Below are 13,360 nucleotides of genomic sequence, written 5' to 3'. Positions count from 1 at the left end.
AGACTTCCATCATTCTCAAGACGTGCAAGTGCTGCAAATGTCACAGTCACTTGTGAATGTCACAGCCACTTGCGAATGCCCTGTTCGATGTTCCTAAGCACCTCTTGCCTGCATCAGGTGGGGTGCGGCCCCACGAGCATTTCCAGCCTCACGGTGCCTTCCACACCACGATGGATGGAATACATCTTGTACTCGGAGGCAGAGAATGTTCTCGTCGCCTTAGCCTCTCCCTCCCCCAAGGTGGACGTAGGAGTGAGAGCTGGTGGGGGCAGTTGGCCAGAGGGAGCTGAGGTGTCCCCTGCGTGGAGACAGGTGGGGCTGGCAGAGAGAAATTTGGGCACAACGCTTTCCACAGGTGTTGGGCTTCAGTGGTGGCCCCAAGACCCTACCATGGCTTGGCCTCTAGAGAGCCCCTCTGGACCTAGGAGCCAGGAGTCTCTGGGGGACTAAGGGAAACATCTAATCAGGCAAGCCCAACGACAGACACCTGGAGCACTGAGGGCTGCAGAGCCAGCTGCTCATGGGTTCAGGCCACACAGTGGTTAGCCTTGGGGAAGTAGTTAGCTACTGTTTATTGACTATTTCCTATGAGCGTGGCAAGTCTCTAATCTTTACAGCAGCTCTAAATGGTGGGAGTAGTTGGCTCCAATTTAAATATGAGTACCTGAGGCGCAGGGTTACTCTTCTAAGTGTCTGAGACAGGGTTCAAACCCCGAGCCTGCCTGGCCCTGAAGCCTGGGTTTCCCCTATATGTCACACAGCAGGGCAGCTGCCACTGCTAAGAAGTGTCCCAGCTGGAGGCACTCACGAAACTGAGCAGCAGCCTGAGGCCTGCCCACCTGTCCTGCAGCTCTCAGAGGTGGGCAGTGTGGGTGTGGCAGAGGTCTCTAGGAGCTCAGTTGCTCTCCCAGCAGTTAGGGAACAAGGGGAGCTGTCTAACACCTGCCTTTTGTGGCTGTCAGGAAGACACAGTCTAGATTTCATGGGACAATCGCAATTGCATTTAATTTTATTCTTTTCAAAAAGGCACTTCATTTAATGCAATATTATTTTTATTCCCTTATAAGATGTTTTCAAGTCACTATATTCTTTCGGATGGCACCTCCCAATTTGGGGAATCCTTGTATTTGCAGCCTCTGGGTGGGATTCCCAAGCCCATGGAGCAGGGACTCAGGGGCAGGCAGCAGGCCCCCTCCCCTTCACCACAAATATCCAGATGGAGCTCTCTGAGGGCTGCACAACTGCCCTCTGAAGTCCCAGTGCTGGTTGCTGCACTTTTTAAGTGCAGATTACACGTGGAGATGTGCAACTCCCAACCCTCACTGTACCCCTGCAGGCAGGAGTGAATCTGACTTTAGGGAAGAGAATACTGGGGCTCAGAGAAGTGGAGAGTCTGGCCAAACACACACAGAAGACGATGGCAGGACTAAGAGAGCTGGAGTCTGGGCGATCCCGAGCCCTGCAAGTCACTGGCCTGCAAATGACCACCTTGCCTCAGTGTCCTCATCAATAACACTGGCCAGGCCCTGGTGAAGGTGCACCTGTAACCCTGGATGCCATCAGACCCATCCCCTGCCCTCCCAACTGGAGCCCCAGCCTCCCCTCCTTACCAGCGGCTTCTTGTACTCGTTGGGTTTGAAGCAGCGGATGAAGTGGGGCTGGCAGTTGGTTAGGATTTTCATCAGCTGGTCCAGGGACTGCTTGAACTGGCCTGCCAAGGTGGAGGGCTGCTTGGTGGAGTCTGCAGACTGTGGGCAGAAGCACAGGGCACATATGGGGTCTGGGACATGGCTGACCCACAACATGGTGAGGGTAGCTGCCAAGGTCCCACAGGTGAGGTGGTGCATTCATTTATTCATTCATTCATCCAGCACAGGTTTCCCAAGTGCCTACTGTGTGCAGGCACCCAGCTGTGTGCTAGGGAACCCAGATGGGGGTAAAACGGTCTTCCCTGTACACATCAGTCTGGCCCTGTGACCCTCAGGGGTGCGAGTCCCAGGAGGCCTGGGAGGGTGAGGGGAGCCCACCTTGAAGAGCTGGCTTCCTGCCTTTGTCTGGCGGATGGTCCCATGGCCCAGCTTGATCTCTGCCAGCTTCAGGTTGAATATCTCCCTCAGGAAGTTGTTTTTGGAGGAGTGAACCAGGGTGAGGATATCTGTGCTCAGCACATCTCGGTTCTTCTCCAGGAAGTCTGTGGGGACAGCAGGGCCCGCCCGCCCGCCCAGCTCAGTCATTACTATCCACCCACGGGAAAGAAGAAGGCAGTGAGGTGGAGACACAGAATGTCTGGAGGAGCCCCCCACACAGCGTCCCCACTGAAGCCATGTTGTCCACCCCGCTCCCCAGGCACGGCCCTCACCGTCTCTACCCAGCACCGAGTTGCTTCTACCTTCTAAACTCAACACCCCAACTTCCTATACCCACTCCAGCCCCCCTCATGTAAGCCTCCACCATTCTGCTGCCTCTGGGGCTTTGGGACGTCCTGCTGGGGCTGCGGGCCCTCCAGCCTGAGCCTTCAGAAACGGGGAAGGGGCAGTGTTATGAGCTGAATTGTGTCCCCCCCAAATAAATATGTTGAAGTCCTAACCCTCAATATATCAACATGTGACTATACTTGGAGATAGGGCCTTTATAGAGGTGATTAGGGTAAAATGAGGTTATTAGGTTGGGCACTAATCCAGTGTGACTAGTGTCATTATTTGAAGAGGAGATGAGGACACAGGTACAGGAAGAAGACCACATGAAGACACAGGGAAAATCAGCCATCTATGCACCATGCAGACAGGCCTCAGATGGGACCAATCCTGCCAACACCTTGATCTCGGACTTCCAGCCTCCAGAACTGTCAGACAAGGATTTCTGCCATTTAAGCCACCCAGTCTGTGGCATTTTTTACTGCAGCCCTAGCTGACCAACACAGGCATGGACCCCAGGGTGAGAAGAATCTTCTGTCCCCTCCAGCCATGGGTAAGAATGGCCTAGCTCCATAGTCAGGACACAATCACACTGAGAAAGCACTGAGGATGGGCTGCTTCTCAAAGCCAGGCTACGTGAGGCCGGGGGCCATATTCCTTGGATTCTGAGGGCTGACCCCCAAGGGCACGACCCTGACTTTCCTCTCCCACTCTGCCTCCTTTAAGTCACACCACCTTTTAGTGGTACGTCCAGGCATGTGTTGGGCAGGCTGAGTCAAGGGTGGGAGACGGGAGGGGAGACTGCTTCCCTGCCTCTGCCTGTAGGTGCCTGGGGGGGGGTGCAGCACTCAGGGAGGGGGCTGCACCAGGTGTGTGGAGGGGGACGCAGGAGGGTCTTTGCAGAGCTGGGAGCAAGCATGCACTGTGAGGTTGAAGGGCAGCTCCAGGCCATCTTGAATGAGGCAGTGCATAGCCCTTCTCCCCACTCTGTGCAGAGGCCACCCTCTGAAGACACTCAGGGACACCCCAGGTCTCTTGAGGCTCAGGCACAGCTTCCTAATCCTAGGCGAGGAGCCACTTGAATGTTTTTAGGGAGTGGGGAGGGATGAGGCACCTCTGGGCTCAATCCCCCACCAGAGAGGGTAAGTGGAACTGAGATCATCATTATGGCAGGATACCCAAAACAAAAACCAGAAGGTCTAGCTTTAATGAGTATTTTTAGGATTTTGCAATCAGAAAATCTAGAAAGAAGCAACCTGTAGTGGATTGAATTATGTCATCCCAAAACTCACTGAAGCTGGGGTTGTGTCCCCCAAGTTTTATGTATTAGAAACTTGGCCCCACTGTAACTGTTAAGAGGGTGGTGAATCCTTTTATGGTAATTGAAAGGTGGAGCCTTGAAGAGGTGATTAGATTATAGGACCCTGCCATAGTGAATGGATTAAAAATGGTGGTCAGGGCATGGTTTGGAGGGCCTTAAAAGGGGAGCATGAAGAGTCTGTCTCTCTGTGCTCTCTCTGCTCCACCCTTCCACAATGTGATATCCTGCCATTACTGTCACCACCACCAAGACCCTCACTAGATGTGTTCCCTGGACCATGGACTTCCCAGCCTCCGAAACTGTAAGTAAATAAATTTCATTCTCTTTATAAATCACCCAGTTCTGTGTATTTTGTTATAAGCAACCGAAATGGACTAATACACTACCTTAATCTTAGCATACGTGTAAGTTTCATGTCACTTCAGAAAATAAATCTCAGCCTTGAATTGCCCGTGGGGGTTGGGGGGTGGGTGCAGTGTCTCCTTTGTATTCCCGGACCCTGCAGGTCCCACTGGCTCTGGCCTCTCCCTTTATGAAGAGCCCAAAGTGGGAGCTATGAAGGAGCTTCCCCACCTTCCCATTTCTCCGACAGAAACACCCCTCTGACTCTCGGCACCTCTCCTAGGTAAACTACCAGCCCATCCTGCTGCTTCATCTCTCCAACTGCAAAGCACTCAGGGATTATCCCTGAGCTCATGTCTCAGGTTAAACAGAGCAGAGCACCTCCTCATTTCCCCACACGGGCCAGAGAGCGACCCTCCGGCCTCCCTGCTTTCCTGACTGCAGCTGTGCACGGCCAGCTTCCTCACTCTTCTAAGCACACCCCAGGCCTTTATTTCTCCAGTCAAAATCATTACTGACCCTACCTCAACATATGTAAAAAATAACTCAAAATGGATCAAAGACCCAAATGTAAAAGCTAATATTTAAAAACACTTAGAAGAAAACATATGGGCAAATTTTCAAGATCTTGGATTTGAGACCCTACCTCAACATATGTAAAAAATAACTGAAAATGGATCAAAGACCCAAATGTAAAAGCTAATATTTAAAAACACTTAGAAGAAAACATATGGGCAAATTTTCAAGATCTTGGATTTGACAATAGACTCTTAGATATGACACAAGCAACAAAAGGAAAATAGATAAGTTGGACTTCTTCAAAAGGAAAAGCTTTTGCGTTTCAGAGGACACCATCAAGAAAGTGAAAAGACAATTCACAAAATGAGGAAATATTTACAAATCATATATCTGAAAAGGTACTTGTATCCAGAATATATAAATAACTCTTACAACAACAAAAAGACAAATATAACCCAATCAAAACATGGGCAAAGGATTTGAATAGACATTGCTCCAAAGAAGATATACAAATGTTCAATAAACACATGAAAACGCATTAAGAATTAGCCACCAAACGCATTAGCCACCAAACGCAACTAAATCACGCTGAGACACCACTTCAAACCCACTGGGACAGCTTTAATAAAAAGGACAGATAAGAACATGGGCTGGCAAGGATGTGGAAAAACTGGACCCCTCATACATGATTGGTGGGAATGTAAAACGGTATAGCCGCTTTGGAAAACAGTTTGGCGGTTACTCAAAAAATTAAACATAGAGTTACCATATGATGAGGCAATTCTACTGCTAGGTATATACCCATGAGAAATGAAAACAAAACATATGTCCACAAAAACTTGTACATGGACGTTAACAGCAGCATTATTCCTAATAGCAAAAAGTGGAAACAACCCAAATGTTCATCAACTGATGAAGAGATAAACAGGCTGGCTCAGCTGGTTAGAGTGTGGTGCTCATAACACCAAGGTCCAGAGTTCCAGCCCTGTACCAGCCAGCTGCCAAAAAAAAAAAAAAAAAAAAAAAGAGAGAGAGAGATAAACAAGACAAGGACAAGGTATATCTATACAATGGAATATTAATCTGCAATAAAAAGAAATGGAGTATTGATACATGCTGCAACATGGATAAACCTCAAAACCTCAAAAACATTATGCAAAGTGAAAGAAACCACTCACAACATGGTTCCATTTATATAAAATGTACAGAATAGGCAAATCCATAGAGATAGAAATCAGTTGTTGCCTAGGGTTGGAGGGAAATGGGGAGTAACTGCTAATGGAGGGCTTCTTTTTGGGGTGAAGAAAGTGTTCTAAAAGTGTGGTGATCATTGCACAACCTGTGAATGTACTAAAACCATCGAGCTGAATACTTAAAATGGGTGAATAATATGGTATGTAAATTATAGCTCAATAGAGCTATTACCAAAAAACAAAACAAAACATGCCTGGTCCATTCCATTTCCTTTCTCCACTAAGGCCATCTGTCCCATTGCTAGGTCTGCAAGATAACCCAGGCTTCTCCTCCTCCTTCTCATGGTCTCCCTGGATGCTGGTCCAGATTTGAAAGGGGAGTGAAAGGAGCTGCACCCACCTTTTGCCTGGTAGTACACCTCGCCAGCAAAGTGGGCAATGCCAAATCTGGCGTCGTGGATGTTCTTGGGTTGCAGGAAGGCCTTGTTGTTGGCGTGAATGCTGTTCAGTTTTTGCACCAGGCTGATATCTGTCCCCTGGAAGAACCCAGATCCCCTATGGGCTGAGGTCCCAGAGTCCAGCCAAGGGGAAGTCAGGGGTCCACCTACAGGGCTCAGGGGCTTCCTGATGGGGGCAAAGCAACCTGGGCTCAGAATGACTGAGGGCCTCTCTGTAGACAGGAAACTAATGGCAAGGGATCAATGACTAGTCCCAGTGAGTGAGGGCCATGCTGGGAGCAGAGGCTGGGTCTGCCACCCTGCTCTGCTAGCTCTCCTGCTCCACCTCTACACAATTGTCCAGGCACCCCAGCAGTCAGGGAAGCCTTCCTGCGGGAGGTGGGCCTGTGGCTGGCCTTGAAGGAGAGGAAGGTCTGCTTAGGCTGGAGCTTGTCTGCTGATTTCTGGCAGATGTTTCAGCAACCCTGGGAACAAGTGCGCCACCCAAATGGAGTTTCCCAACCTGGAAGAGGGGACTCATGAGCAGGGGTTTCCACCTGAAGGTTGGTGGGTCCAAACGCACACCTGTGGGAAGTGGCTCTCCTCATCCAGGAGGGAGATGATGCTCATGGGCTTGAGAGCCAGCAGGTCCAGGGTGGGCCGGTTGTTGGTGTAGTGGATGTAGTCCCAGGCAATGTTCTCCGAGTGGTACTCCTCCTGCTCCATGGTGAACACGTGCTGCACAAAGAACTGCTGCAGGTGCTCATTGGCGAAGTTGATGCACAGTTGCTCGAAGCTGTGGAGACAACGTGGGGTCAGCTGGGTCCCCACTGTGGCTGGCAGGAACCATGGGATCACCAACCTTTGTGCACACAGCTGCATACATATATGCCCACAGACACATCCCTGTGCACATGGAGCCCCCATGTACACACAAATGCACACACTTCTCTGTACAGCCTCCCTCTCCTCTATTACCATTGCCTCCTCCCTCCCATGGCAAACACACTAAGAGAATCGAGAAGGTGCTGCAAATCATTAAGTCCTTGCCTTTGGCTTCTGCAATTCCCAACAGGATTTTCTGCCAGGCCTGTCTGTCCTGATGCTGAGGCAATCCTTGTGGGGCCAAGTGCCATGAGCAGCCCTGGCCATGACTGCTGGGCCCCTGCATCAACCAGACATGCTCCCTACTTTGCCCCCCCATCCTCCAACCTGCTCTTCCTCCTGGGTTCCCTGCCTTAGGAAATGGCCCCTCCACCCATCCCCCCAGGCTCAAGTCAGAACCAAGGAGTTGTGCTCTCTGTCCTTCCCCAATTCCTATCAGTTGCCAAAGTCAGGTCTGTGCTGTCTCCAACACAGCACCCTGTACTGTTTACTTTTTTCATTCCCACCATGGCTACCTTAGTCCAGGCTACCTGCACTGCTCACCTGGAGCACAATGATGGCCTCCTATTGGCTCTCCCTGCCTCCAGCCTTGCTCCTCAAATCATTCTTCATGCGGACACTAGAGGGCGCTTGCTGACATGCAGACAGGTCATGCTCTTTGCTTCAAATCCTCCCGGGATTCCCCTTGTTTTCAGGATCCAGAGGGCAACAGCAATAGAAAGCCTTGCCCACCTCTACAGCCTCACCCCAGGCCCCCCTCTGGCCTGTCTGAACTTCTTGCAACTCTCTGAATGCATCTGGATCTTTCCTGCCTCCTAGTCCCCACATGTTGGTGCCCCTCCTGTCTTTCCTCATCACAGTTCGTATTGCTCTTAGGGTTACTCTTAGGCATCTCTTACTCAGGATGGGTCTCTATTTAGGCAAGATCTCATCATACCTGAGACTGCTTGCTCACCATCTGTTAACCCAAGAGGTGCGGGAGCGTGTTCCAACCAGGGAGACTGCCATGTTCCCCATTCCCCACACCCAACCTGGAGGAGCTCAGTGAACACTTGCACAAGCCATCACCAAGCAAGGGACCTGGCACCTTGTAGTAGCTCCTTCCCAGGCCCCCAGGCTGCAGCCCTGGCCCAAACCCAGCTGGGGGCTACTGGTGGCTTTCCCTCAGGGAGGGGGGTGGGGGTCCCTGTGTACATGGCCAAATCCCCAGAACAAGCTACTCATCCATTTCCAAAGTGTTCAAAGACTTGCTTGGTCTGCTCTGTTGTCCCTTCCGGGGCCAGAAACCAGTGATATGAGTCACACTTGAGTTTACTGTGCTTCGAATCTCCTCCCACATTAGGCTTAGTTCTGCCAGCCCTACCTCCCACCTGACCTCAGTGAGCACCTCCAGCTGGCCCTGGAGGGCTCAGATCCCCATGTGCTTGCATTTGGAATGGTCTGTGTCGTTGCAGTCTTGGCTCTCCAAGGGGCCCCTCTATATCACTCCCAGGTCAGACTTCACCTAGAAACAGGGCCTTTGGCAGGTGATGCTAAGGTCAAGCCACCCCTGGGCTACTTGGGACAGTGCCCAAAGGCCTTTGCTTCTGTCTCACGTAGCCCTTATGAACCAGGCTCAGAATGCTGCTTGCCTGCTTGTCCCACAGCCCTCATTTTCCCCAGCTGACTCCCTCCTGCCTGGGCTAATGCCCCAGAGCATCATGTGTTCTGCTTTGGCTCACTACCTGGCTCTCTTCACCTCTCTTGTCTACCTTACCCCCACCCCTCGTCACAGTCACATCTGGTGGCAGTTTTCTGCCCTACCTCCTAGTTACAGCTTTTCTGCTTCATCTGGGGTGCTGGGACATTAGGAGACTTGGTCAGAGGTGTCCTGCCTTGCCTTTACCCCCATCCCCAAACTCAAAAGGCAGGGATGGTCCACAAATGTCCCTAGGTTCCCCCATTACCTACTATGATAGCCCACCCAAAGATGCAGCTGAATCAATGTTACTGATTTCCATTTTCACCCTGACCTCGTGATAATTCACCCTGGTGCAAGAGGACAGCAGATGGCTGAAGAGGGGTGACAAATGCTGGGGTCTCATCTTGGCTCTTGGGGATGGCTTTTAACTATGTGGCCTTCTCTATACATGCTGGGTGTGCTTGGGGTGCTCATGGGCGGTCTCATGTAGAAAGACTTGAGCCTGCTCGCAGACTCCTCCTGGCATGGTGAGCAGAAATGAGAGGTCCCTGCTCCCACCCCAATGGCAGAGGCAGGGGTCGGGGGAAGGCTACCCTCTAGCTTGCTCAGTTAGAGAGGAGCCGGGCTTATCATCTATTTTCTGAAAGCAGGTGGACTGAGATCTTCATACCTATTGTTCTGGAAATTTTCAAAGCCAAATATGTCCAGGAGGCCAATGGCCCTTCGCACATTTTTGGGGTCCTGGGCAGGTAGTGTGAAGATAACAGCATTGATCTTCTTGATGATCCACAGGAAGAGGTGCCCATAGATTCCCTGGGGAGATATGGGGTGAAGCCCTGGCTTTGACGCACAGGTGGAAGCTACCCCTTCTCCAAGTTCACTGGAAAGGCTGCATGCAGAGTGGATGTCATGGACCTACTGAGGGATGTTGTCCCTAGGCCTGAGAGGCCAGGAAGCCCACAGTCACCAGGCAGGTGACTGGCAGAATCATGACCAGCCCAGCGATCTATGCTCTTCCTCCTACCCCAACAGCACAGGGGGTAGGAGTCTGCTCCCACAACTCTGTACCTTCACAAAGGCGTCCCTCCGGTCTGCAGCCTGGGCGATGTTCAGAGGCCTGGTGACATACTCCCCGTGGATGAGAATGGTGTGCTTGACCAGACAGTCCCAGAGTGCCTGGTGCTGCACCTGGGAAGGCAGGTGGAGGCTGCTTTGTACCTGTGGAGCAGGTTCTGGCCCAGGACTTCAATCTGCTTCTGCCACGTCTAGTTCCTTCTTGTGTCCAAACACTTTATGCCCAGTACCAGAGGGTGGGCAATGCCAGTGACCAGGGCCAGGCTGGATCAGGCCACTGCCAGGGTCCTAAGAGTGCTAGGGCCCAGAGGATGCACCAGCCCGGTGAGCCCACAGCACGCTGGTCCCCTGGGCGCTGGGGTCACCAGATGAGCCCCGGAAAACCAGGGGCAGAGAGGGCTCTGAGGCCAGGCTTCATGCCATGACTGGAGTCATTCCGCCTGGAGGCTGAAGGCATACAGGAGCAAGGGGAGTCTGGATGGGCCAGGCCCTCCCAACCATACTGGGAAGATTAAGCCGGCGATAGTCCATTTTCTAAGTACGCTTGAACCAAATGAAGAATGCTAAGAGCAAAATGTGCCTAATTTGATTGCTTTTTTCCCTTTTGCTTCTGATTCTATTAATTTCCCACCAGAACTGTCAATAGGGCATGATGCGGAGGATGCTGAAATGTCCCCAGGGCAAAGGTCTCTCCTCATCCAGTGCCTCTGCTCTTCCTCTGAGTCGAGACCCATTTGGTGTCTGTAATATGGTGGGGGGCTAGTGGTATGAACCCCAGACTCACCAGCACATCCCACCTTCCCGGAATAGCATGGCTCATATAGAAGCCCTAGGGGACAAGGGCACAGCACAGGGATATTGCAATGGGTGCTGGGTTAGGTGCCCAAATGGGGATTGCGTAGGGACTGGACGGGGTGGAGAGTGAAGGTGCTGAGTGTAGGGCCACTGAGGAGCAGGAGGGGACACAAGAGAAGGGAAGAAATGCTTGTGAAAGCCAAACTGGTCATTGCTGCTTTGTTAATGATAGGCTCACATTGCCCCTTCTCTGATGTCCATCCTCAGGGGCCCGCAGCGTGCAGGGCACAGGGTTCGAGCTTAGAGCCTGGGAGAGGGGTGGGAGGCAGGAGTGAGTGCCTGGGCAGGGTTACAAGAATGAGCCATCAGGGTCTGTCGGCCGAGGCCCCTAGACCCCTCACAAAAGTGGAAGCTGGCACAACAGCCCCGCTACCTGCAGTAACTTCATCACAGTGGGAAAGGCAGGCATCTCCATCACCACATCTGAGGAATCCAGGTTCTCGAACACCGCAGCTAGAGTGAGAAGCAGGAACCCTGAGTGGGAAAGCGGCCTGAAGCAATGGGACAGGGGGCCACCATGAGGCCTGGGCCCGGGGCAGCTCCAAGTCCACACACTCTAGACCACTGTCCCTGGCATGAGCCACTGCCTCTCCCAGGGCCCTTTCTTGGAGGGGTAAGTGTCCCTGTGACCATCAGTCCTTAGCACCTTAGCACTGAAAAAATGTGAGTTATGGACCACAGCCCTCTCTGCTTGATGAGATCAGGACCCTAGGTCAAAGCGAAGTTTGAACAGACGTGGGCTTATGGGGAGGGAGACATCTTTATTGGGACACATGGCAGGCACCAGCACTGGTGGGGGAGCCAGGTGGGATCTATTAGGGGACATGATGAGCCACCAGCACCCCTCAATCCACTCTGCTATCCACAGAAACTTGGGCATTCATTTACTCATTCAACCAAATGAAACAGGTGTTAATGGAGCACCGACTAGACAGGCCTAACCCTACTGCAATAGCCTCCTGTTCTGGTGCCTCCTCTGTGAGCCAGCCCCCACCTTAGCACTGACCACCAGGCTGAGAGTGTGTGTGTTTTCTTTTCTCAACTTAAAAAAATTGTGAAATAAAGCATACAAATAAAAATATACATGAAGCACAAAGGTAGGTTGTAATGAGTTAAGTCAATACTGTGTAACTGCTACTAAGGCCAAGTGTAGATCCTGCCAACACCCGAAGCCCTCCACATGTCCTTTCTGGCCAAGACTGTTCCTCTCCACTAGAGGCATCCACTCTCCCAACATTTATGGAAACCACTTTCTTGCTTTTTCTTCACCGATTTATTACCTGCATAGAGTCCTAAACAACATCTAATCTGACCAGTTTTTAAAGTTATGTGAGTGTGATCTGTCTGTGCCACCTTCTCTTCTATGCTTTCCATCTTTATTTCTCCGAGCTGACTTTCCTTCCAGCTCACACATTCCCTCTTCACGTGTATGAAATTGGCTGTTAAACCCATCCACTGAGTTCTTAATTTTGGTTATTTTATTTTTTTAATTTTACAATTTCTATGTGGTTCCTTCTAAAATATGTAATGTCACTTTTTATAGTTTCCAGTTTCCTGTCTAAATTCTCAAGCTTGGCTTTTTCTTTCCTGGAACAAAGCAAGCAGGGCTGCTCTGTAGTTTGCGTCCAATGATTCCAATATCTAAATTCTTTGTGAATCTACTTTTATTATTTATTATTTCTGCTGGCTCTTGCTCATGGTATCTTGTTTCCTCATTTCTATCTATTTCTGGCTGCATGCTGGATGTTTTGTTTGAAAAATTATTTGCAAGAAACATTTGTGATCTAGATTGCTGGTATTTTCTTCCAGAAAGGATCGTCAGTAAGTTCTATCAGCTGTTGGAGGTGCTAAAAGTTCAGGACACCTTAATCCCCAGACCACCCTGATTCTTACAAACTGGTTTGCAAGTCTGTGCATGGAGATGTTTACTCTGGTTCACCTTTACCCTGAGGGGGTGGCCCTTTGGGGTCCAGCTAAAAGTGGGGGATGATTGACCAGAGTTTCCACCTTTGGAGAGCTCTAAGCTTTGACATCTTTCCCTTAGCCCCACAAGGCCTCCAAATCATAGCTAAAATTTTCAGATGTACCTTTCTGGGACCATGTTGGGTCACATGACCCATGGACCCTTCCAGTGAGAACCTCGAGACTTCTTCCTCCTCCTGTCCCAGTCCCCCGGCTCTTCCTCCCCAGTGGGTGCAGTTTGGGCAGAAAGAGCATTACCCATAAACTCCACGTTCCCCAGGTGGAGGATGGCTGCCAGCAGCTTGCTGAGGTCCCAGTTCTCAGAGTCAGAGAACAGGAGGATCTTCATGGCTGAGCGTACATGAGCGTAGTCTTTGGCATCATCGAGCCCCTCACAGGAGGTGCAGTTCCCCTGCAGGACAGGGCACCTCAGCTAACAGGTCCATCCCATACCCTCCATCCTGGAGCCAGCAGGGTCAAGACACCTCAGGCACTCAGCTGAAGGCCCCTGAGAAGTCACACGCCATAGGCTCCAGGTGGCCCAAGCTCAGAAAATACTTGTGCATAAAAATACTTCTAGAGGCAGAACCACGATGCCAGAGACACAGTGTGCCTGTGCCCTGTAGCCAGAGCTTGCACTGGGCAACTGTGTGACCTCGGCCAAGACATTCCACTTC

General features: G+C 51.1%; 1 protein-coding gene across 1 annotated transcript in view; it reads right to left on the bottom strand.

Annotated features, from left to right (window-relative positions):
* The window catches only part of MYO7B (myosin VIIB), a 70,330-nt gene that overhangs the window by 36,403 nt on the left and 20,567 nt on the right, over positions 1 to 13,360 (bottom strand). The window contains exons 8-15 of the mRNA XM_063093895.1: positions 12,942 to 13,095; positions 11,095 to 11,174; positions 9,861 to 9,980; positions 9,463 to 9,605; positions 6,812 to 7,022; positions 6,190 to 6,325; positions 2,028 to 2,191; positions 1,611 to 1,748 (exon numbers count right to left, since the gene is read on the bottom strand). Coding sequence (XP_062949965.1) covers positions 1,611 to 1,748; positions 2,028 to 2,191; positions 6,190 to 6,325; positions 6,812 to 7,022; positions 9,463 to 9,605; positions 9,861 to 9,980; positions 11,095 to 11,174; positions 12,942 to 13,095 — 1,146 coding nt within the window. The remainder of the gene's footprint in view (positions 1 to 1,610; positions 1,749 to 2,027; positions 2,192 to 6,189; positions 6,326 to 6,811; positions 7,023 to 9,462; positions 9,606 to 9,860; positions 9,981 to 11,094; positions 11,175 to 12,941; positions 13,096 to 13,360) is intronic.

Source organism: Cynocephalus volans, chromosome 1 (assembly GCF_027409185.1).
Source record: "Cynocephalus volans isolate mCynVol1 chromosome 1, mCynVol1.pri, whole genome shotgun sequence".
NCBI lineage: Eukaryota > Metazoa > Chordata > Mammalia > Dermoptera > Cynocephalidae > Cynocephalus > Cynocephalus volans.
This window is presented reverse-complemented; position numbering and strand designations above follow the sequence as displayed.